The 25,576-nt window shown below is 51.9% G+C and overlaps 1 protein-coding gene across 1 annotated transcript in view; it reads right to left on the reverse strand.

Moving 5' to 3' along the window:
• The window catches only part of Man1c1 (mannosidase alpha class 1C member 1), a 134,314-nt gene that overhangs the window by 22,564 nt on the left and 86,174 nt on the right, over positions 1 to 25,576 (reverse strand). Inside the window, exons 3-5 of the mRNA XM_051173778.1 lie at positions 8,574 to 8,689; positions 6,801 to 6,881; positions 1,158 to 1,252 (exon numbers count right to left, since the gene is read on the reverse strand). Coding sequence (XP_051029735.1) covers positions 1,158 to 1,252; positions 6,801 to 6,881; positions 8,574 to 8,689 — 292 coding nt within the window. The remainder of the gene's footprint in view (positions 1 to 1,157; positions 1,253 to 6,800; positions 6,882 to 8,573; positions 8,690 to 25,576) is intronic.

The following is a 25,576-nucleotide window of genomic DNA, read 5'->3' on the forward strand; positions in this document are numbered from 1 at the left end:
GGCCTCTGAGTCCTTGCTACCCTCCCATTTTTAGCAATCGCTTCTTTCCCAGAATATGAAAGCGGGCAATGCTAGAAGTATGCACGTGCAATATATCTCAATGGCGAGCAAGCAGCCTAAAAATATCCATGCCTGTGCCAGGAATTCTAGAGTCCGGGTAGGACCAGGCTCCACTGGGGGCAACAGGTGAGAAATGGCTAGGGCTGCAGCAGAGGGCGGGGCCCTAAGGGCTGTGCCCAGGCCCAGCACAAGGGTGTGGGTCACTTCTGTCCTGATTCTCTGAGCCCAGGCCTGTGTGTGGATCTCTGAGGCATCAAGTCCGGTGTGGAGGACAACTTCTGTCAGCCCTCATGGCTGCCCTGGCCTCTGTGAAGTTTTAGTGAGGACACTGGGAAGGTTTCCCTCCAGGAGACAGGTATAAGAGGCACTGGTTTGTGGGACATGGAGGGCAAAGCTACCAAGACCACAGGACAGGAGGGAGGGTGGATTCCCCTCCCAGGCACCTGGCTAGCATTCCAGTGAGGGACTCCAGATGGGGGCCGGGCAGACCAGGGAGCATGGGTTTCCCAGTCTCTCTCCCACCTCAGGTGTGTCCTGCATGGCCCTGAGAGCTGCTGGTGTTTGGGGACATGGCCATATGCCTTCTGTGTCTTCTAGAGATCTGCTTTACATAGCTGAGAGCCAGGGCTAGGATCCTACAGCAGGATTTCTGTCCTGGGGAAAGCCAAGGCCCTGAGCCCCTCAGCCTGCTCGCACACCGGCCTACAAGGGGAATGGTCTGCCTGTGCTGAGCCCTGCCTTGGGAAGGGGGGAGCTGGGGCCAACTCTGGAGGCTCTGAGTCAACAGGGACATTTGCAGAGGAACAAATGTCCCTCCCATCCTGGGACAGTCAGGCCTGGGTGGCCCAAACCCAGGATTACCAATACCTGTCAGGGGCGGTACTTAGCAAAGGACAGTTCTCAACATTCACAAAATAGGAACTATGCTTTTCTCAGGCCTCAACTCCCACCATCTGTAAAAATTTAAGCCAGACAAAAGTGACTCCCTAGGATCCCATTCTGTCTGCCAATGGTTCCTAGGACTCCTCATCAGGCCACCACCCAGGACCCACAAACAGGGGTGGAGCACAGCCACTGGTCCACAAGAGGCACCTCACCTTTTGAAGTTCACAACACCCTTGGGAATGCCTGTGGGTGTGTTGAAGGCAGGCAGCAGTTTCTCACCCAACTTGATGGCCTTTACTCGGAACACCTGCCAAGAAAGGTCAAAGGGCACTGAGTCCTAGTTGAGTGGAGTCAAGGCTGGGGACAGGATTGGGAAGAGGAAGGATGTTGGGCTCTGCAGCCAGGCAGCTTGGATAGAAGGTCAGGCTCCTAGATTGCTGGCTTTGCAGCCTTTTGTTCTCTGCTTCCCGGTATCTCCTCCATCACATGACCCTGCCACAATGTTCTGGACCACTATGGAGCCAAAGCAGCAGCCAAGTAACCATAGTCTGAGACCACTGAAACGGTGAGCCCAGCGGAACACGTTCTTCCTGTAAGGTGATATCGCAGGCATTTTGTCCCACGAGGGAGAGTTGAGTAATACAGTGAGGCCGAGGGAAACAGTCTATTTGGACAGAGCATGTACAGCACTAGACTAGGAGCTTAGACCAAACTATTCTCCAGATTCCAGAAACTTCTTCCTGGATGACAGCTTCCCCCACGAGATGTCAGGAAAAGGGTCTTTCTTAGGTACTCTGAGGCCACTCAGTTGTTTCGGCTGTACAGACAGGAAAGGAAGGGCAAGGATGAATGGGTTATTTTAAACCCTCCACACCATAGCTAAGGAGCATAATGAGGTCCCAGATCAGGGTTCCCAAGCAAGGTTTTGAGCCCTATAAATTGTTCCTCTGAAATGCCAGGTTAACTCCGAAGGATGGATGTGTGACCTTCTGACTCGCAGTATCTCTCATAACCAGTTTCTTCTAAAGAGCTGGTGAGATGACTCAGTGCGTAAAAGCACTTGCTGCCAAGGTTGACGACCTGAGTTCAATCTCTAAGACCCACATGGTGGAGAGTGAGAGCTCACTCTCAGAAGTTGTCCTCTGACCTCCACAGGTACACTGTGACACACGTGGGTGTGCATATACACCCACAAAACAAATGTAATATAAAAAAAAACCATAGGACATAAATAATCGAGAGTGTTGTGAAAGATTTTAGATTATGGCTGTTTATTCCAGCATCGCCTAAAATAGACTGTGGTGCATCAGGCGGCAGGGAAGTGGTTCAGTTCCGGCTTTCATGCAATGTAATGTCATGCAGCCACTGAAATGATGTGTCAGAATACTTAGAAGCAGAATAAGTGTATAGACCTATGATGTAGAAAAATATTCCAAACTAGCGTAATTCAGTTTAAAATTTGTTTACATATGGATGCATGGAAAAGGGAAATATATTAAAACATTACCAGTATCCTCTCAGAGAGGTTAACCCAGGAAAAGTCCTGGCTCTGTAGACAAGGCTGGCCTCGAACTCACAGGGATCTGCCTGCCTCTGCCTCCCAAGTGCTAGAATTAAAGGCATGCAACATTGACACCCCGGCTGGGACTGCAAGTATTTATGACCATCCTCAGTGTGTGTAATTTTACAATAGGACTGGGGAGATAGCTCGGTGGGTAAGGGCACTTACTCTGCAAGCATGAGGACCTGAGTTCAGATCCCAGCACCCACATAAAAAGTTGGCTGTGGCTTTGGCTCCTGGAACCCCAGCACTGAGTGGGGGGAAGAGTAGGTAGTGCTCCCTGACTGGGCAGCTTAGCCTAATGGCAAGCTTCCAGTTCAATAAGAGACATCTGGCTTTGGGTTCCCAATTTGGGTGTACAGGTACTCACCCACATGCATTTGCATGCACGGCAAACATCATCCCCCACTCTCCACACACCAGACCTATAACATAGTCGGACTCCATATTCAACAAACTGCAGACTGAAAACACCTTTTTTAAAAAGCTGGCCATGATGGGGCCCACCTGCAATCCTGACACTGAGGCAAGAGAACCATTTGAAGCCAGGAATTTGAGGCCAGCGTGGGCTACCTCCTGGAGGCCAGGGTGGAAAGCATGTCTGTGCTGACCATGCACAGAGAGTCTTATTCCTAGAGGAGGGAGTAGGACACAGCCTCTGCTGTTCCGCACCCTAGGAACTTTGAGAGGATGAATGTAGGCTCTCTGCAAATAGCACGCTATTGCAGGTTAGGGCTTGAGCATTCCTGGAATTTGAGATCCAGAACAGGGTCCTGGGCCCAATCGCCATGGAAACCTAGAGAGGATCATAACTGTCACTTAAGAGATGAGAAGCAAGTCCCCAGTCTGTAGCTCTGCTGACTCAGTTTCCTGACCTTCCTAACAAAGCCACCAGCGACAAATTCTGCTAAGTGAGGGCCTGGGAGAAGGAGCTCCAGTACCTAGTACTCAAGGTCCTGGGCCTCCCATACCACAGAATATACTGTAAACAAACAACAAAGGTCCCATGAGGCAGCTGTTCGAGGCTTCCCAGCTCTCAGCAGCATATGGGTTTGAGACCTCTGAGGGTACATGGCCTTGCCAAGGAAGAAGAAAGGAAATAGAAGGGCTGGCTACACAGCCAAACAAGAGGACACTCTCCAGTGCCTCCTGTGAGTCCTTCAGTGAGTCCTGGACGTAGACTATGGGAGCTGGTCTGTAACCCAAAGGCACCTGTCACCTAGAGCTGCAGGGTTCTGCCTGTGGGTCTCCCGCAGTGCTTAGCCAGGTCGGAAGCCACTGGCTTAGTGACACAAAGGGCTTGATTGCAATCAGGCTGTGGATCTCTACCCATCCAGAAGGTTTCTGGCAGTGAATGGAAGCCGCCCAGATGTGGGGCTCAGGCAGTTGCATGGTGGCCTGAGACCCTGAGGAGGCTGAACTAGCTGACAGGATCTCTTCTCTGGCAGAGAACTATGTCCCTCCTGTGCTGTCACAGCTGTCACAGCTGGTCCCAGTGGTCCTGGGAGGGCCTGGGCAAGCACGTATGTTCTAGAGTGAATTTTCTGGGGAGAGGACATGGGTCCAGCCTGCCATCTTGAAAGGGAGTGGGGGTTGGGGCGGTGTTTGCAGACCTCTAGTCTCGGTGACAGCTCACAGGGAAGGCCCTCACTAAAGCAGAGACAGCTGAGCTTCAGAGTGGCTCGCTCGCTCAGGGCTAAGAGCTCTGTGGCTTTCTCTTGGACACCTGGTGTTTCTCTACAGAGGGATGTGGCTTCTCAGTGGCCAGAGTTTCAGAATCAGAGAGGAACAGGTATGAGTTTCACTCTGCAGGGCCAAGTGCCCAGCACACACCCTCCCATGTCATTGTGTGGCCTTCATTGAGCCCTGCACTGTCTCTGAGCCTCAGTTTCTCCACTTGCACAGTGTGCCCATGACAGCTTCACAGAGTTTTTGTAGAAACAGAGAAAGAGGAAGCTAACATATGAACATGCCTCTAAACTGTTAAGTGATATCCCAACACTCCAGGAACAGCTCTGATCATGCCTGTCACCTTTTAAAAATATTTTATTATTTTATGTCTGTGCACCATATGTGTGTAATGCTTGAGAAAGCCAGAAGAGAGCACTAGATCCTCTGGGACTGGAGTTAACAAAGGTTTATGAGCTTCCATGTGAGTGCTGGGAATCGAACCCAGGTCCTCTGCAAGAAGTGCTCTTTAACGACTAAGCCATCTCTCTAGTCCCATCTTAATGGAAGTTGAGTCTCAGCAGGAGTGACCAACCAGCAAGGTCCCCTTCTGCTACTTCCTCGGAAGCAAAGAAAGTAGCAGCCAGCAAATGTGGCACACACATTTGTAGGAAGTTAAGAGATGGGAAGTCCCCAACAGGTGCCCACTGGGTGTGTGTGAGCTTAGTATGACTGAGCCCTGGTAGCAAGTCATGACAACAGAGACGGAGTCAGGAAGACCAAAGGGCTGGAGTGAGGCCTAGTACTGTACGTCATGGATTTGCAAGTGTGTTTCGTCATCCGCAAGTGGGTGATGCCCCCCCCTGCACTGATGGGGCATGTGCAGCTCCCACGGAGATCTGCACCGGACTCACAATCTGTCACTTAGAAAAGCCTGGGGAGAGCAGGGACCACGGAGGTGTGGCTGCACCTTTGGGCAGGGGCTATGCAGACAGACCAGTGCTGCCTACTCCAGCTCCCCTTTGAGCCTTGTGAACTGTTCCTCAAGTCACTGATGCCCTGGTCCACAGCCCCCTGCCAGGTGCATATCCTGAGAAGTCAGAGTGAGGCAGGGGGCTGAGAACTCAGAACTGCACGCTTCTCAGAGAAGGGTCAACGGAGGGCTGGGTGGCTGCCACCCACGACCCACTAGCTCCTTCCTGAGTGGCTACCTTCCCTGCATCCATCCATCCCTCCACCCACACCAGCCGGGAGGTTGGGCGGGTACCTGTGAGAACATGGATGACAGTGTCTTTCCCCCTGCTCCCTCTGTCATTTTCCTGTCCTGAGATTTTCAAAGAAAATTCAAGTTCTGGGTGGCTTGAAGCCAATGGCTCCCATTGACAATTTTTTTTTTTTTTTGAACAAATTGGTACAAGCAGTAATCTCTGCTGAGGAGATTATGTTTGATGGAGAGAGGCCCGGAGTGACTAGGGAGATAGAGATGGCCTGTTACCTCTAAGCTCTCTACTTCAGCCATGACAGCTGAGGGAGGAACTTTCTTGAACAGTGAGGGAGGGAGGAAGGATTTCTCCATAGCTTGCCTGCTTTACCTGCTCAGGTCCTAGTTCCAAGTGGCGGCTGAGCTGGACAGAGAGGGCCTCTGGATCCCAGAAAACAGCCTGGCTGATGACCTGCATTCTGGGGATGCTGCCAACCCCAGCTACCCAATACTCAGGCTGTGCTGTGATGAGAGCTCATGAAGGGAGAAGGAAGATCCAGTTTCTCCCAATCTCAGTTCTCTCTGGCAGAGAGAAGACGCCCTTTGGAGGTGATGGCCCTGGGCCAAACTCTCTCCCCCCCTGTCCCATGTCACAAGGTTCTTTGGTCTAAAGAGGTATCGTGACCGTCCTATGACTGGAAAGAAAGTGATAAGAAGGGTATTTAAGGCCACTAGCAGGTGACCCTGGGCACTTCCTGGCCCTCAAAGCCTTGCAGTTACAGGCTATGGCCAGCATGGTGGCCCCATTGCCACACTGCTCCCTTGAGAATGGGTGCAGGCAAGTATTTGGCTACAGTTCTGCCCAGGATGGGAGTATATAAAAATCAATGGGTTCCGCAGCTCGGCATTTAAGGCCATTGGCTGCTTTTCCAGAGGACCCAGGTTCAACTCTTAACACCAACACAGAGGCTTGCAGCTGTAAGTACAATTTCACAGAATCCGATGCCTTCTGGCCTTTGTGGACACTAGACACCTATGTGGTACACAGACATCCACGAAGGCAAAACACTCACACTAACACAAGAACAAAGCCAAAGGTCCTGGGAATGAGAAAGAGCCGCCTCAGCTTTGTGGGTCTGAAGACTGACCCTGTGAATTGCAGCAGAGCAGTTTGCTGGTGACGGGCAAGTGTGAGGGGCAAGTGTGAATCACATGGACATGGTTCTGTTCTCAGAGAACTCATCAGCTGCTCAGTGAGCCAAGCGTGCTCACCTGGGCCACAGACCCAGGCGATGAGGAATCCTCATGGGGGCTCCTGGTTGACCACCTTGCCCCATGAAGTCACTGTGAAAGAGGCGGGACTGTAGTTTTTCCCTAAGACCTGTCCAGCCTGGACATCCCTGGGGCCTCAAAGGACAAACTCACCTCCTCTCCTGTCAGGTAGAAGGCTGAAAGCAGTCCTCCGATGTAGCGGATGTTCACTTCAAACAAAGATGCTTCTCCGCTCTGCAAGAAGGCAGGGAGGGGACAGCAAGGACATGGGTGAGCTCCCAGAGCTATCCAGACCCTGGGCACGGGCCATACTGCTCTCCTCAGCTCACACCGGTGTCCTGCTCTGGGGACCCCAGCAGACCAGGCCACAGCTCGGTTTTCATAGCAGAGGTCGAGAGGGGCCAGCACCTGCCTGGCAGTTGCTACTGTGCATTTAAGTGTTTCAAATAAACACCAGCTTTGGCTTCCTTTCCCAGCCTTGCCAGAGGCCATTGGAGCAGTTATGCCTGGCTGTGCTCCAAGGAGCTCCAGGACTTGTGCCGAGCTGCAGGAGAAGCTAAGCCCAAGGAGAGGCAAAGCAGGAATGAGGGAGGCCCTTCCCTGTGGTGACAGACCAGGACAGGGCTGAGCTGGGGGCTGTGGGCAGATGCCTGTGTGAGAGCCATCAGTCTTTGGGTCCACTCACACGGCCCTTCTCCACGACTGTGCACACCAGGTGTGCCGGCATCGTGCCAAGGTCAGGACCTGCAGAATTCCCCACCTGGGCCATGCACATGGCTTTGTGACTTGAGATAGACTTCTCCTCCTCCCCTGTGTTTCCTACTGCACAGAACAGGTCTGTCGCCACCTCCCCGGCAGGCCTTCTCACAGGTGGTGCAGTAAGCCGAGCAGGGTCTGACACAGGCGACTGTTGTCACCTCCTTTGCCCCAGGGGCTCGCTTTGCCAGCTTTCTGCATCATATTTTTAATTTTTATGTAATACTGGGGATTTAGTTTATATCCCCAGTCTTCTTTTTTCTTTATTTTAAGGCAGGGTCTTACTAAGTGGCCTAGGCTAGCCTTGAACTTGTGCTCCGGCTGCCTCAGTCTCCACAGTAGCTGGGATTCCAGGCCTGCACTAGAGCTGGCTCAAGTTTTTGTTTTTTGATGGCAACCATGGGTATCTGTTAATGTGGGAGGAGTTTTCCACCAGCAAGGAGTACGCAAAGCTCAGTTCAGGTCCTTTTCGCTTCGAATCGCTCTATGATGTCACCCCATTCTCTAGATGAGAAAGCTAAGGCTTAAAGAGGTGACCACACTGTTTTCTTTCTGGAAACACTCTAGCCTGTGCCAGCCTCGCTGAGTGTCCACGGCTCCCTCGTCCCCTGGGCAGGTCCATCCTCTGCCTGGAGGTGAGTCCTGGAAGATGCCCTCTGCCTCTCTCTCACCACCAGAAAAGGAACAAAGAGCTCTATACTCTCCTGGCCTTACAGGTACCAGAAGCTACAAAGGCCTCAAGATGATTCTGGTAATTACAATAGTGATGAGGAAGCTTTGGATTTGTGCTGACTTTATGGAGCCATAAAATACTCTCTACAGCCTCTGTCATGGTCACCCTTCCTGTCTCATAGGGAGGATGCTGAGGTCTAAGGAGGCAGAAAGTCTTTCCCAGCTAACCAGTCCAGCTCTCAGCCCGGGCCCCCACGTCTCTTGCCTCCAACAAAGCCATTTCCCTTCCTACCTCTCACTGAGCAACACACCCAAGATGAGCAATGTGGGGAGGGGAGGCATGGCCCTGGCTGTCTCCCCTGGCACCAGAGGACACTAGCCGGAAGACATCCCCACCTCAAGCCTGCTCTATTATCCAGCCCCAGGAACTGGAGGCTGGCCCATCCCCCCAAGGCCACTGACTCACCAAGTCCTTCATCTCCCCATGGCGTGACTCACCACGTTCAGGTGAAAGCTGTCTTGCACCCAGGCCTTGGCCTCTTGGAACTCGTCCTTCAGCTCCATGAGGTAGAGGGTGTCAAGAGAATCGATGATGGTCGCGCCACTGAGGCCGCCTGTAGGCACAGAGAATTGCATTTTTTTTATCCTTTTCATCCTTAGCCAGAAATATCACCCTTCCCCCAGGGTCCCCTAACACTTGAAGAACTCCAAGGCACCAACAAGGGGGACTCCAGTACCACCAGTGAGGGCGAGGATGGGCCCTTCCTAGACCATGATCACTCCTCAGTCAGCAAGGCATTCAGTTCCAGACAGTGCCCGCACTGACCCATGTGGCACACACAGCTCCTAATGCACAGGAGCTCCTGTGGCTTACTCATCCCTATTTCTGCTTTATTCTGTGTGTGTGTGGGGGGGAGGGGTGAATACAGTGCTCACACAGGGTAAATACAGTGCTTACACAGAGACACTGCAGGACTGTGAACTCAGGGAGGATGTAGGTAAACTCCAAACCTCACAATCAGACTGGAATATAGCACAGGGCATCACAGGGACACACACACACACACACACACACACACACACACACACACACACACACGTGGTAGATCTGTCTTAATGTGCTTAGAAGGTAACCCTGGGATCTCTTAAGTTAGAAAACAAACACAAACAAAAATGGCCTGTAGTGAGATAGTCCGTCTGTGGCACTGACCATGCCCATTGGGGGGTGGAGCCATGGGCAGAAGTGACCTGTGGAAGGAGGTCGGAGAGAGAGCCGGGAAAAGTTCTCTTGCTGGCGGGACTGGGACAGGAGAGCATCGGGTGGAATTTCCTGGTGTTCATCTGTCTAGGTTGTAAGTTATTTCTCCCTAAATAAACATCTATTCGGCCTATTTGTTTATCCTGATCCTTATTTAACCGCGATAATGGCCAAGCAGTGTGGAAGAACTATCCAAGTTCTAAGGCCAGACATTGTCTACCAAATAAAAAGGCAGGTGCGGGCTACCTCCTTTCAAGTTGTTGGTCAGTGGGGTCCCATAGACTCCCCTAAAGGCTATTGCTATTACTGTTGCTTACCATCTAGAATGCTATGGTTAGATCCTATTGTTGAAGACATGACATGCTTAAGTCATAGAACATGCTGAAATCAAGCTGGTACTGACTTGGAAGCTCTATCCCTACAGGCTAGCTTTCATGGTGCTGGAAGGTGCCATGCATGCTGTCAGAGGAGAAAAGTAATTGTCTTTCCTAGTTCTGAACACTGTGAGCTACATGAGCAGCCGGCTCGGCAGGACATGCAGTGGCACTGACGTTATAGGAGTAATCAGTCACTTTCTGATTAGACTGGAATCACACACCAAGACCAAACTCATGCCTCACACTTTTCATTGCGCCAAAAACCTATGGCTGGCGAGGCCATAAGCCCTAGGGGAGAGCCTAGTATTATGACTTTGCTAAAGGGACATAATATCCAGCTGCCTCCTAAGTACTTTCCTTGGCATCTCATCAGATACAAAGAGCAGCTTATTTGTTTATTTACCTTTTTTGTTTGTTTGTTTGTTTGTTTTTTGAGATGGTGATTAATACAGAAAGCCACAACTGGTCAACTTGCAGAGAATACGAGACTGTGGAGTTTTCAGCTCTAAGAGGGACATCTATCCCCTCCCCCAAGGATCGGGGATCACCTGGGAAGAAGGGGTGGAAAGTCTGTGAGAGCCAGACAGGACAGACGTCTGCAGCAAAACAGTATTTGCCAGACATGACAGGGCCGCTGCACACACGGAACTCACAGTGGCTGGGATAGCATAAGGCCTGCAGGAGATCAAGCCAGGAAAATCCCAGCATAAAGTGCCGCCCCTAGCTGAGGGGCTCTGGGCGACTGATGGCTGCTGGTGGAGGAGTCAATTCACATCAGGGATGCTGTCCCTAAGAGGCTACCTATTGTTGTTTAAATGAGAAATAACCCCCCCCCCAGGCTCCTTTGCTAGAACACTGTTTATAGAGGGCACAGACAGCCTTGCCGAAGGAACATTATTAGGGGTGGGCTTTGAGGGTTTACAGTCTTGTTCTACTTCCCATTCTCACTCCCTGCTTCCTCTGTGTAGGAGAGATGTGATGGCTCCCCTTTGCTGTCCCACCTCCTAAGCCATTATGCATTATCTATATGGAAACATAGCCTTCAGTAAACTCATACATGACATGATCCACAGAAGGCCCTTCACCCAGGCAAATGCAGACAATGCCAAGTGGTCTCAGAGGATTTTAAAGGGAGGATATGAAGTTGGGAAGGATGAGTGGTGGAGAAGACAGGTGAGGAGTTGGAGTGGAGGAGAAAGGGATGGGTTTGATCAAACATTATTGCATATATGAAATCATCAAACGATAATTTAAAAAAGATTAAAAAATAGAACAGGTTGTGGAGACGGCTCGGTTAGTGCGGTGGTGGCTATGCCTGTAATCCCAGCACCGGGAAACCGAAAGAGCTGATCCCTGGAGCCCTGTGGCTAGCCAGGCCCGTGAGACCCTGTGTCATAAAATCTAAGACAACACTTGAAAAATGACAGTTGAGATTGTCCTCTGGGCTCTACATACATGTGCACATGTGCACACGTACCCTCTTTCTCACACAAAGCTAAATAACAAAACAAGACTCCAAAAGCAGAATGGCAGGCGCGCTTTATTGCAAAGTGAAAAGGGGGCTCCAGGCTGGAGACCACGGGGCTCAGAGCTTATCTCTCGGTGCTGGGCCAAAATGTTGTTTATTTCTTCTGGGTTATTTTTATTGCTAGAGATTTATTTCCATTAGAAAGAAAAACGGGAAACAGTTTAGACAAAGAAGCCAGACAAATGTGCAACCCGAAAGTCCTCATGATCTCTCTTGTTCAGGGCAGTGAGTCACGGCTTGCCCTGCCACCTTTACGTTAGTCCTGGGAGTAAATACTGAGATAACTTATCCCCACCGCCCTCACTGTGAGGGAGGCAGGAGAGGCCCGAGGAAACCCTGAGCTGGAGGGGCACTGTCGGAGCCCAGAATGGAGAGGGGTGGGGGAAGAGGGAGGGAAGGGTGAGCTTGGCACCACCTGGAGAGCTTCCTGGAGGAGGAGGAAGAGGAGCAGCAGGAGGAAGAGGAGGAGGCTGACTTTCATCAATATCTTACAGCTAGTGTCACAGCCAGCAGCAGTGTCTTTTAGGGCCCAGAGCACGTTCGCCCCTAAATTCCTCTAGGGAGACTGGTACCCAGACTCTCCTCGGATGTTCCAATTTGCAGATGCTCAGGTCCCATCCATAAATGGTATTGATTTGGGTATGACCTAGGCAATTCTCCTGTGTACCCTAGTTCATCTCACATGAGTTGCGAAGCTTAGTCTCAGATAAGTCCCTGTCACACCATATTACTAGGGGCTAGAGACAAGAATAAGATCGTGTTTGGTATACACTTTCCTCCCAAGTATTTTCCACTTGTGTTTGGCTGAATCCACTCATGTGAAACAAAGGGCTACAGACAGCCCATAGCACGACCCTCAGAAGAACAGCTGTCTCCACTGTGCCCCTGCAGATGCTCAGGGGGTCAGGGGTCACATGCTCTGCCCTCCTGAGCAGAACCCTCTGAGTCTGGCCTGGTTCGGTGCCTCTGTATTCAGGGTTCCTTGGCCTGTGTGTCCCTAACTGCTCGCTTGTGTTGACAGTGCTTACAGAGAATTCCGAACTGAATCATGGGTAGGCATGGTGTGATAAAAGCCTGAACCAGAGAGAGGGAGGGCAAGGGAGAAGTGGGCCAAAGACAGAGCCAGAACTTAAGGACACATTACCAGAAGGGAGGGCTGGCCTCAGGGAAGAGGCGCGGCCACAGATATGGGCGCTTGGACTAGGGCTGACATGAGCTTGTGGGGTGCCAGTTCCTCCCATAACCACAAGGCCGGCCACACTTTCCTTTCCTAGCTGCTCCCCTCCGGGTGTCCCCTCTAGCTGCTCCCCTCCGGGTGTCCCCTCTAGGTTCCTCCCCTCTGGGGAAGACTGGCCTCCATTGAAGACATTATCCCCTGGAGATGCTCACGCTCCTGGGGTTACTAGTCTGTTGCTCAGACACCCACTCTGCAGGCCCTGGATGACCTGGGGCCCTGTTTAATGTACCCCAAGCCGATTGCAAAGCTGGTATTTTAAGGGCCTGGAGTGACTCTGAGATTCTGCTGGGTCACCCTTTCATCTCACAGATGGGGCCCCATCAAGGACTCAGGGGAGATGGGCTTCCCCCACCAATGTGACCTCTCAACTCTGGACAAAGGGATCTAAGTGCTCACCCATCTGGCAGTCAGCTACAAGCCTGGGCCAGGAGGAAGCTGAGTCCCTCCCTCCAAGGCACAGCAAGCAGTCTCTCATTTCAGAACCGTGCCCTGGGTCACCTGTCTTCACCTCAATAGCCCTCTGTCTCTTGGGGCCCAACAGGGACAGCGGCCAGGGCTCCCCATGACCAGCTATCCCCATGACACCTCAAGATGTCTGATGCTGACAGCTGAGAAACTGGCTGAGTTTGTTGGTGAGGGCCTGCTCTGGCCTGAGGCTCTGGCTGCTTGGCCTGGTTGGTTTCTACCCCACCCCCACCCTGCACCTGGCTGGGCTGGGGTCCAGCAAGGCACTTAAGGAGAACCTTCACTTCAGGCTTGGGGTTATTCTGGAGCCCAAGCTGGATGACAGAGAAGGCCCTATCCCCAGGACAACCCTATACGGCACCTGGACGGTTCCACAGAAAACAGACTCCCAGTAAAGACGCCACGACCTATGTGTACCTAAAGAGCCAACAGGGATCGCAACCTGGCCAGGACCTTTCCTGGGGCTGCAGCCATGGTGGGCTCTGGTCTGGTTTACTCTCCCAGCTTCTTCTCTGAGTGCTATTTTTCATAAAGGGTAATCTCTCAGAGCAGGAGACCCGGGAAGAGGAACTGGCTCAAACCAGCACAAGCCAGCAGCATCAAGGTTATCTGTGGATTGAAGGGAAGACCCCTAGGTGGGGCACTGGGGAGCCACTGAAGGTCCCTGAGCATGACCCACGGGCCATAAATTCATCTGCCCTGGATCAGTGAACCCTCCGTGAAGAGCACGCCACCGGGCAGCACTGTCTTAGGCCACACCCCCTCCATGCATTGTAGTGCTTTCTCTCTGAACATCTGATGAATGTCAAAGGTCAAAGTTTCCTCTGTTTCTCTTGTCCCCCTTCCCCTTAACCTTGTAGTTTTGTTTCCAAGCAGCCCGAGAAGGCCCGAGTCCTGCTCACAGGGCCGCCAGCCCTTCCTGTGACCTGCCTCATACACCTGTTTGGAGCCCTCTACCAACACTTGTTCCCATCTCCCTGTGGCAAGCTAGTGTCCACCTTGCTGGCCCTCGGCATTGTCTGACCCCATCCCCTGGTGTGTATAAAGTCACGTCTTCTGCTATGCTCCCTGAGAAACCTTCCCTGGCATGCCTGGCACAAGGGCTCTCACTCCTGTTGGTTCTGAAGAAACCATCCATGTCTGTCCCTTTACAAATTTGGGACCCCGGTCTGCATGGGCTTGTTCCCATGCCCGAGAATCGGCTGCTGGGTGACAGTGAGAAGCAGGAGACAGGAAGCCACAGATGTTCCTATAGCCTCCTGCTGGCTCCTCCCTGGGCTTGATGGGGGAGGGGGCACGGCATGGGACACACACTGGACATTACTTTTCTCTCGCTTCTCCCTGTGGTGACGGATTCCTGGTCCCCGTTCCTGGCCCCTCACTGCCTGCCAGTTCCATATCCTGGGTTGTCTGAGATTCGGTCTGGGTCTGTTCCTGTTTCCCGCCAGGACCTTGTCCCTGATGTCACTGGAGATTGCAGGCACTATCTCCTATTAACAATCTGGAAGCTTCCTGCTCCTCCTTCCAAATGGCTCCTCAGTCTCTGTGCTCCCTCCCTCTCTCTCCCAGGAAGCCCTGTGCAGCAGCATAACCCAAGGGCTTCCCACCATGCCCTAGGCTCTCCCCGTCTATCCCTCTTCCACCCCATCTGCCCCAACAAGGCTAGAGGGAACCAAGTCACAGGCTGGAGGGTGGCTCAGGCTAGAAAGTGTTAGTGTACAAGCACGAATGAGGATACATCTCATTCCTGGAATCACACCCCAGTTCCAGAATAACCTGGAATTCAAGAAAAAAGAGTATGGGGCTGGCAAGATAGCTCTGTGGGTAAAGGCGCCTGCCACCAAGCCTCATAACCTGAGTTTGGTCTTCAGTGCCCACCTAGTAGAAGAGAGAACAGACTCCTGCAAGTTGTCCTTTGACCTCTACACACAAATACACACTAAATAAATAAACAAACGTAATAATAAAAAAGCCTCAGGTGGCATGCTTTTACAACCCCTGTGCCGGGGAGACTTAGGGTTAGGGTTAACCTTTATTCTTTCTAGGTGAAGTGGCATACAGCTTGTGTCCCAAGCGTTTGGGAGGCAGATGCAGATGAATCTCTGTGAGTTCAAGGCCAGCCTGGTCTACTACATAATGAGTTCTAGGGCAGTGAGAACACACACACATACACAAAACAAACAAACAAACAAAAACCCTCTGGCATCCTTGTGGTCCTTGTGGAATAATGGAGACAGGAGAATCCCTGGGGCTCAATGGAGAGTCCATCTAGCCTAATCAATGAGCTCCAGGCCAGTAGGAAACCACGTTTCAAAAGAGCAAGGTGGGGGGCACCGGAGGAGGACAGATACTCGGGGTCATTCTCTGCACATGCCACCTTGCACAGGTTTCCCACTGAGAGGAGACAGTATGAACCCCACCCAGGCCCCAACACCACCCCCCCAGCGCTGCCTCTGTAGATCCACTCTCCCACCATGTGTCTCCACCGACTCTGCCATGTAATAGTGATTTTTTTTTTTATGTGATGTTATATTAACAGAGAGAAATGGGTCAGGCTGGGCAACTCCAGCTCTGGGAAAAACATTTAGCAGGAAAAAAAATGACCCAAGGCATAGCCTATTACTGCGTCTCCCCAGAGCCATACACTAATGGCTGCGTTTAATTTAATGATACAATCCGCAGAGACTTCTCTTGATCTGAAGTGAAACAACATGTACGTCTTTTCTCGGCTGCCACAGGGAGCGGGGTAGCTGTGTGTGGCAGGCTGTAATTTTATAGATTGAGGCAAAGGCACTGCCCGCCCAGGGGAATGAGGCTTTTTGGGATTCTGGTACTCCTTCCATGCTCTACCCCAACACCTGGGCAGGGCAGGTACTGACCCGGACCAATGCAATAAAGCACGGGAGGATATGCTGGCTTCCAGGCAGGAACTGACTGGAAGCTCTCCCTCCTGTCTCTGTGAGGGACCTTGCCTTATTATGGGGGAGTCCCAGACAGCCATGTGGAGGCCATGCCCATTTATCTTCACAGTCTCATACACTGACAGTCTCATCAGAGATCTGGCCAAGGGCTGGTGTGGATTCCATGGAAAGCTCCACCCCCAAGCCTTCCAGCGGAGTGCCTGCACACTGGGTACAGAAAAGCCATGAATGCTGAGCCTTCTGGGAATTCCTGACCTGTCTAATCGGAGAGCCTCATCAAATAACTACTCTGAGCACTAAATTTGGGGGCAGCAAAGGCGCCTGGAAAGTCCTACCACATATGTTTGTAGGAAGATTTGTTAAAGTGGCACATGCCCCACCCCCACCCTCCACCTACTGTATACTGTTGAAAATCACTGTCTTGTAGGACAAGGCCATCCAGCTATACAGAAGCTTTCTGTTTCTTTCCTTAGGTAGCCCAGGCTAGCCTCAAGCCCATGGGCCTCCTGTCTTGGCTTCCTGTGTGTTGAGATTACAGGCCCATGCCCCCCCCCCCAATAGCCCTTTCATTCTTAAGTAGTCTAGGGTGTTTTGTTTGTTTTGTTTTTCTTTTTCCTGGAATGTTTATGATGCTGTTTCCTGGGTCACTCAAATTGCACTTAGCGGCTGTTTCCAGGCAAAGGCTTCTTGGAGCCTTTGTGAGGAAAAACATTATTAGGAACTATTCCTGGAATCCAGAATGCTCTCTAGAAGCCGAGCACCACAAGGCTGTTTACTCAGTCTGACCTGCCCATGCCACTGACCTATTTCAAAGCTCCATTCCTCCTGTTCTACAGGGTCAAACTCCTGATGCACTGAGCAATGATGATACAGTCCAGGCCACGCAGCCCCTGCAGTATCTGCTACCCACTCTGCAAGTGATGCTCTGTCCCTACCACAGATCACCAGCTGTGTCCTGGGTCCCCGAGGGGCCGCCATTAGCATGGGGGTTTGTGCCTGAGGTGCCCTTTGCTAAGGTTCCAAGGCATCTCCTACATCTTAGGGACATAAATTCCAATGCGGCAGTGTTGCAGGTAGGACCTAGGGGATAAGGAATTGCTGGGGCCTCTGTTCACGTGCAAATGGATGCTGCTATTATAGGAGTGGCTGGGTATCTCAGGCATGGGTCCTGGTCAATGGGGTGAGTTTGGTCCCCTTCCTTACCGGTGCTCTTTTGCCTCCCACTATGGGATGGCAGTGGGAGAACTCAGCTATGTGATGTCTTCAGAGCCTGGTCTGGGGTTGATGTCCCTGGAGTGTGAAACCTGACAGATGCCCATGACCTCACCAGAGCTGGCACCCTCCATGCTCATTCGAGCCAGGCACCACAGTGCCACACACACACCTCTCTTAAGCCTCGTGACAGCTCTTGTAATGCTATCCTCTCACAGATGAGGATCAGGGCTTAGCGGATTAAATCACTTGCTCAAGATTCATCCACTCAGCCCAAGTCTATTCTCAGGGGGCTGGGGCTGGCTCGGGAGTGCTGTGGGAAGAGAGGGACCGAGGCCCAAGCATAAAGGTCCTGTAAGAGTATTGGGTGACTTTGCCAGGGCAAGGAGAACACACACTTCCTCAGCCCAGGCAGAGTAGCAACGACACACCACAGTACCGTACTCAGCCTAGCTTGGTGAGCCAGTGACGAATGGTGCTTCCTTGCTGGAGTGTGACACCCCAAAACAGCTGCATCACATAAAAGCCCAACCCCAGCTAATCTCCCTTCATACTAGAAGTGCCTTCAGACCACATGGATTGAGACAGGGTTACAGGCAGCCAGCAGCAGGGACAGAGCTCCACAGCACAGGGGAAGAGGGTAGTTGAAAATGGGAGGGGTAGATTGGTCAGGAAGGGCTGTGTCCATCTGATCAGAGCCAGCAGGGCACACTCAGGGGAGAGGGCAAGGTGTGGCAGGAAAACTGCACGCTGCATAAGCCGGAAGAGAGCAAATCTTAGCAAGTTCATGGAGCAGAAGGTGGTAGCTGGCAATGTGGGGCGGGGGAGAGCAGGCGGAGTGGGGTCAGGCCCAGGCTGTACAGAGCCATTCGAGCTAAGGGAAGGGGGTCTAGCTAGCTTAGGAGCAACTCTGATGAGCTGCTGTGTGAAGGGTGGTCTGGAAGGGACCTGGAGGAGACCTTAGGCACAGCTATGATCTGAGTCTGGGGTGTGCAAATAGTCACTTAGGTGTGTGTGTGTGTGTGTGTGTGTGTGTGTGTGTGTGGACAGGAAGAACTTCGGCTTTAAGAACCCCCACCCTTCTACAGATCTAGGTGGAGTTAAGTCAGCTGCCTCTCACTGGCCTGCTAAGAGAGCCTCCATCTGTCTGTAACAACAGGGTCTCTCCATCCCAGGGCAGTTATAGACCCTGCCTAGTATACATTGTGGCCACACAGAGCTATGCATTGATCACTATGCATTTTCTTACTGGATGGGCCAGAGCCAAGAGATACTGATGTGTGGCCCTGATAAACAGATGAATACTTATTAGATCACAATCAGAGAGGCCTCATTCACCCCCGGGATACACATGAAGTGCAGGGGTAGGTGGGTGGGAGCCTGGTACAGAGCTGAGTCCCTGGGAAAGTCCTTCCAGCCACAGGGAATGGGCAGAACTCTAAGACACCAAACAAGCTTGACTGTACTGGTCATGTGCTGCCTCTGTGTAATAGGAGCAATTTTACCTGCTAAAACTGCCCTGGGGGCTAGAGAGTCAATGGAATGAGGCCTGTAGCAGCTGTCCTTGGACCTGTGGGCACTTTCTACTGGGCATCACAGCCACTCCCATCTGCAGTGCTGGGGACAGAGCACGGGACCTCTCTCATGATGGCAAACACTCTATAGCTGAGGGGTACCTCGAGCATTGACAGCACTACAAACCTCCTGACAGGTGGCAAGAGGCTATGGTTACAGATAAAGAACAGAGGCACAGAGTCAGCCAAATGTCACAGCGGGGATGGGGAGCAGGGTCTGCCCCAGAGGACCTCCTGTCACCACTATGCAGGGGGTCCTTGGTGCTGGGGACCAAGGGTGCTTCTCTGCAGCCTGGTGTTACCTCCTACCCAGGACTGCAGCGCTGTTCCTGGGCAGGCACTGTGTGTAAGGAACTTGATGTATTTTCCCCGGAGGCCTGGGGGCCTCATCACAGTATAGGAACTCCAACTTGCATGGCTTTCTATAGGTTCCTTCAGGCTGACATGTCCCTATGTCCCACTGTCTATCTGACCCAGATGGGCTTGCAGGAGGATCTGGGAAGGCAGAGGTCTTGAAGCCCTGTTACTTATCTCCAGATCATCAAAGATCCAGGAGGATGCTGACTCCATGGCAGGTTCTGAGTCATGAGTACAGAGTGAACTCGCAGAGGGGGCCAGGAAGCAAGTGTGACCAGCAGTTGGACCAGTTCACTCCAGCATTGACAGAGGAGGCAGGGAGAGGCCCAGTGGACAGCCTTGGGCCTCTTTCGTGGCTCACTCACAGAATTTTCTAGATTCTGACAGAAGCCAAACACACCTTCTCCCTCTCTGTTTCCCGCTCTCTGAGATGGACTTATTATGTATCCCTGGCTGGCCTTGAACTCAGAGACTGACCTGTCTCTGACTCCTGAGTACTGGAATTAAAGACTCTTGAACAGAGCGTCCACCATCAGCCTGACCTCGCCGCAGGACAGACCTGGGGACATGGGGACAGTTGATACATGAGGATGGGGATGTTAGTAAATATTCTCATCTCATTATCAGCCACGTGTCTCTGGTCACCTGAGTCATCCTGTGAAACAGGACTCTGGTTCATCACTGGAGCAAATGGTCATTTTAGGTGGCAACAACATGTGTTCCCTTTAAAGGTGCATAGGCCACAGTGCCTGCCAGTGGCAGGGACTGCCTGTCACCTTTGGTTTCTCAGAAATGGCAGTGGTAATGGGTTAAATTTCTCTCTCTCCGTCTTTCTTTTTCTATATGTCTCTCTATATATGTACACACACACACACACACACACACACACACACACTTCCAGTGAAACAAAATTAAGCTGCTCGTTCTGAGCAGCTGTGTGACTATGGTCAAACGGCTTAACCTCCCAGAGCCAGCAGTCAGCCTGAATCCATCAGAGGACCAGCCCTACCCACTTGGGATATGCAGGTGGGGGACTGTCTGCAGAAACTTGCAGAAGATGAAGCTGGAGGACCTGGGTCCTCTCGAGGCAGCCCCTCCCACAAGCCTAGGCACACTTGCTCACAGCAAACCCAAGCTCATGCCGTGCCCAAATGGCTTTCTGGGTGCCAAGGGCTGGGTGGGGGACGGGGTGACTCACAGATGCAGCAAGAGCCTGGAAGCCTGCTCCACTCCACAGTGCACAGAGCAAACCCCCTAGAATGAGAGGGAGGGCATCACGGCTGCCCCAGCTAGAGCAATTCTCAACAGAGATCTGAGTTATCTGTCACACTCAGTGCCAGCAATGTGAACGATGGAGGAAATGACACAGATCTGATTTGGCAGCACAGAGTTTTAGAAATATATGGTAATCTGTTTTTGCCAGTCAATGAAAGGCTTAGCTCAAGTCATTAAGACACCATCGGACATAATCAAGTACGGAGAAGGCGGGCGCTGCCACCCAGATCATCTCCGAATGCTCCAGGGTAACTTGCAAAAACCATCAGCGAGCCAGGAGAGGATTACGGCAGACGTGATCTGTGGGGTTTCTAGGTCTGGTCTGTGTCTCGGGGGTGAAGGATTTGAGAGACAATCACCACCCAGACTGAGGTGGAGGAGACAGGAGAGACCTGGAGGGAGAGTGTCCATGATGGCTTGAGCCTGAGCCCTCCCCACAGCTGCTTTCTCGGGAAGACAGTAAGGTCTGGGAAAGGAGTAGTGACAGGAGGTGGGGACAGATGGGACAGACACTTATTCCACAGTCAGGGCTCTGATCTGGTCTGGGACTTTGCCCCTGCCCTACTCTGGGAACTTATTCGTGCATTCCCCTGGGACTCCCAGTTCTCTGTCTGTGCAGTGGACAGTAAAGGAGTTACTCCCATAAAGCAGCTATGACAGCACCCGCTACCCAGGCAGCCATTGATACATGCCTGGCTGAGCAGTCTACTGAGACAGGAAGCCTCGGATGACCCTGGACGTGGATGAAGAAGGAATGACAGACAACTGCAGCCTGGCAAGATGGAGGAAGGCCTTCCCAGGCAGACTCCGGCATGTGCAAAGGTCCTGAGGTGATCGATCAGAGAGTGTGTATGAGGAGGGGAATGGAGGTCCCTGGACATAGGTTCAGGCTGAGGATCTCAGACCCTGAGGGAATGCCAAGGCTGGAATGTGGGGGCATGTCTGCAGGGTGGAGCGGCTGACTGCCATGAGGACTAGGGACACTGTGGGGGGGGTGCAGGATCCAGAACCACATGGCATGTCCCCTCCCAGCTCTCAGCCATACTGCGTGCTGCTCACAGACAGGAAGGTTCCCAGGTCCCCAGATGTTGCTGAAGAGTGTTCCCTCAAGAGCTCGTCCCCGGGGTTGGAACAGCTGGCCATGCTGCTGTATGGGCAGAGCCTGGGCTTCTGCTGCAGCTCAGTGGGATCTGGGATGGGTCAGCTCAAGAGAATGGGAGCCTGAGTCCCATATGCCACCAGGAGGCCTGGCCCATAAAATCCCCCAAGGCCAGGGTGACCATGGGAATCGCCACAGTGCTTCCAATACCTGGAATTCCTAAGAGCCAGTGAGCAGCAGCAGAGACACTGTCTCCTCCTTCAACTTGCCTTCATACTAGTGAGAGCTAATAAAGAGCTGCTGTCTCCATGTTCTGGGCTTACCTGTTATAGCAGCTAGCCTGATCTTAAACACATCCGCACACTAAGGGCCTGGCCTCAGACACCTGCCCACACCTGTTGTCTTTGCTCTTACAGACTTCTGTGAAGGCTCAAGAGGACCCCATTTTGAGAGGTACTTTGTGGGGAGAGCAGATGGAGGCCGGCCCATATTCATCACTGAGATTTCTGGCCTGGGTCTCTGTGAGCCTTAGGCTGCTGAACAGGACTGAGCATGTCTCCTGAAAGCAGGCGGTTAGCCAAGGCTGAGGTAGCTCCAGACGATAGGGAAGAGGAGCCCAGGTTCGCTGCTGGTCCTGACCCAGAGAAAAGACTTACCCCAGGTATTAGTCTCACCTCTTAGCAGACCTGAGAGGTAGCTAGTGCTCCCTGGAAGCTGGCGGGGGGTGGGGTGGGGGTGGGGTGGGGGGGTGGGGGGGTGGGGGGGGTGGGAAGGCTGCTTCCCTGGGAAGGAGAGGATAGCTCCTTCTCAGCTTCTCACAGCTCATTAGCAGGGAATCACCCTCCTTGCCAGGAAGATGCTTGCCTGATTTTCAAACATGTCAGGCAGATTGTGTTATCAAAACTTGTCAAGTCTTCTGGAGCCCCCAAACACTCTGCTGTGTCCTCTGCCAGGCTCTGATCCGCATGAACTGCATTCCAGAACTGGCACTGAGTGCTCTCCCAGCATGGGTGGCTGGATAAAATCTGCCCACATGGAGGCTGAGACTAGAGCCTCCTGTGTTCTGGCCCAGGAGCGCTGCGGCCCTGCAGACAGGCCCCAAGATGCCTCTCTGACTATGGGAGATTCCCATAGGACCCAGGACCATCCTTGGTCATTCTGATGGACAAGGGTGGTTCCTCTGCTCAAGCTTGGGGCAGGGTTGAGAATGCCCCACTTGGCCCCTGGAACCTGGGATTGGGAACCAGACCACCTCATCACACACAAGGACACCCACTGACCCACTCATCAGCAGGGCAGACACCAGCCTCCACATTTTTGCTCTCCTTTCTCTCAGTCCTACTCACTGGCTCTATCTGGTGACATATAAGGACTCATACTGCCTATAGGAATGAAAGTCCTTGGAGTCCTGGACCAGGCAAGGGTCTCGCACAGTAATTAATGATTGTTAATTATTATTGTTCCCATTTTACAGAGAAGGAGATTGAGGCTCATGGAAGTTAAATGGCAGTGCCAAAGGCCAACAAGTTAATTTACTCAGTGGTCACCTGACCTGGGTCTAGCTACTTCCATAAGTGTCACCGCCATCTGTAATGACCCCTACATGGAAGTATGACATTGAAATGTTTCAGTCCTCAACAACTTACAGCATGGGTTGCCATGGTACCTCCATGTCCAGATGACAGGTTCAGAGACAGGTTTAATAACTTGTCCAAGACTGCACAGTAAAGCAGGAATGGATATAGGGAAAGTAACAGTACAAGGTTCTCCTCTAGGGTCAATGATCTCTCCACTACCAAGGAGTTTCTTTTTGCAGCAGACAGAGACCACTGTAGAAAGCCACAACTGGTCAAAACACAGAGATCAGCTGACCGTGGGGTGCCACCCTTGGCTGGCACTCTACAAATAAATCCTGCACATGATCAGGGAACAGTTTCGAAAGAGGGGACAAACAAATCACAAATCATTAGACATCTGCAGAGGAAGTGTCTTCTGTACGTGACAGGAGAGCTGTCCCATCCACAATATGGCTACCTGATCGAGACCTACACAAGACAACACCAGCTTACATGCCAATCTCACAAGGCCCTATCCCTAGATGAGGTTACCCAATCCCAAATAGTCACCCCTAAGCATAACATATATAAGCAACACTAAATGATCTCAGCAGGTTGTGCTTGTGTGTGTATGTGTGTGTGTGTGTGTGTAACAATAACACTTAAGAGGACCGTGTCATAGAGTTGAGAGGGAGTTGTGAGGGCATAGCAGGAGTTGGAAGGGAGAGGCGGACATGATGTCAATTCGGTACTCCTGTTTGACACCCTCAAAGAAGAAAGGGAAACATAAAGACAGCGGTGGGAACTGTGGCCTGATGTTTACAGTGTCATGCTCTCTTCCTACACCAGGTGTTACAAATGGGGCGGGCCTAGTTGGGGAACCCTGAGAAGGAGGCATCAAGATTCCACAAAGAAAAGAAAGCAGGGTACAAGGCTGGATATATCACTTTATCAAGCAGTCTGTGTGTATCCGACAGGCAGCCGGGCCACAGAGGACCAGCACAAGGGTTCTCAAGCTCCCCAAAGCCACCACCCTCTAATGTATGTCCTCATGTTATGGTTGACCCAAATCAAAAAGTTACTTTTGTTGCCACTTTATAACTATAATTTTGCTACTGTTATGAATCTTAATGTAAATATCCTGTGTTTCCTGATGGTCTTAGGTGACCCCTGTGAAAAAGTTATTGAACCTCCTGAAGGGATCATGACCCACAGGTTGAAACCAGTGACCCAGCAAAACAGGGCTGGCATCCTCTGTGAGTTCAGTCATCCCTGGCTGCATGCTCGGATGGCTAATACTTAAGGTGAACATGATCCAAGCATAGGAGTGTATTATTCAACCTTTCTTTAGCCTGGAGGGGGAACCCCTCCCTCTAATAGGTGTAGGAGCCACCTGGCCAGTATCCTCTCCATGACAGCCCAGCCAAGCTTTCGTGTTGGCTGAGATTCAAGTATCAGCGCTCTCTGAGACTGGCAGGCTGGGGCTGCCTCAGCCACTGTAATTCCAGCTGTGACGAGGGCTGCATGCCCACTGCCCCGTCATAGAGGTCACAGCCTAGGGACTGTTCTTCTGCGGCCTCTGAAAGGGCCTTTGTGACTCACCGTGCCTAGCAGGTCATCATCCCACCCCTTATATCATGGACCATTGCTTTAATTTGCCCAGGCTATGCCATCTGTCCAGACTCTCTCCTCCTGGACTCTGATTCTCCAGCTCAAATGCGCATACCGACTCTTCCTGATGGCCCTGGATCTTTCCCCTGTCTCAGATGGTTCAGAGTCTCCTCAAAAGCCATACAACTTAAATTTCCATTAAGCAAGCGTTTTGAGGGAATCCCCAAAAAGTATTAAGTGGAACAAAGTCAGGGGAAGAGGGTCAAGATAGATGGGGGGAGGGGAAGGAGGCAAAAATGGGATGTCTGAGAACACTCCTGCATGTTCTGGAAGGCCTGCTGTGGTCTCTGGGGGCCTAGGCATTTTCCCAAGTCCCTCCTGTGGGACTTCAGGCTCTCCTGCCCACTCTTTGAAGCTCAGCTCAGTTCTGTAAAGTTCCCAGGAGTGACATCCATAACTGCCTCCGAGGTTGCCACACTCTTGACCTCATGATGCATGGACTCTTCAGGGAAGGAGAGATGTGGGGAGCGAGGTTATGGCCAGTTCACCTTTGCATCCTAGACTACAGCTACCTGGAGAACGATGAGCCTTTTGCTCAGCTTAGAGGTTCCTCTCATCCCACGTCCAGCTGGGCCTTCCCTCCCAGTCATCTGCTGTCCCCTCCACCTTGGTATTGACCTGTGCTGGGTTTTAATGGCTCTTTGACAAAAGGCAGCTCCCACATCCGTCTTCCTTGGCTAATTACATTTCCCAATTGCAACGCTTATCTCTAGGCTGGTGTTAAAGACATAATCAGGTTCCAGAATAGATTCAAAGGAGGTGAGAAGTAAGAAAGTAATTAAGCCAACTTCTGATTGAATCAAATAATTAAGCAGATTAAGTCGACCTCCTGTGATCAACAGCCCAAGCAGGAGCCTAGAGGTCGATGCTGATGGAGAGATCGTTTTTGATAGGCTTCCAGACAGGTAGTGTGGCTTCCCAGCCAAGGGAAGGGAGAGAGCAATGCAAATCAGGGCAGGGGCACACTTGAT

The sequence above is a fragment of the Phodopus roborovskii genome, unplaced genomic scaffold (assembly GCF_943737965.1).
Source record: "Phodopus roborovskii unplaced genomic scaffold, PHOROB, whole genome shotgun sequence".
In the NCBI taxonomy this organism is placed as follows: Eukaryota; Metazoa; Chordata; class Mammalia; order Rodentia; family Cricetidae; genus Phodopus; species Phodopus roborovskii.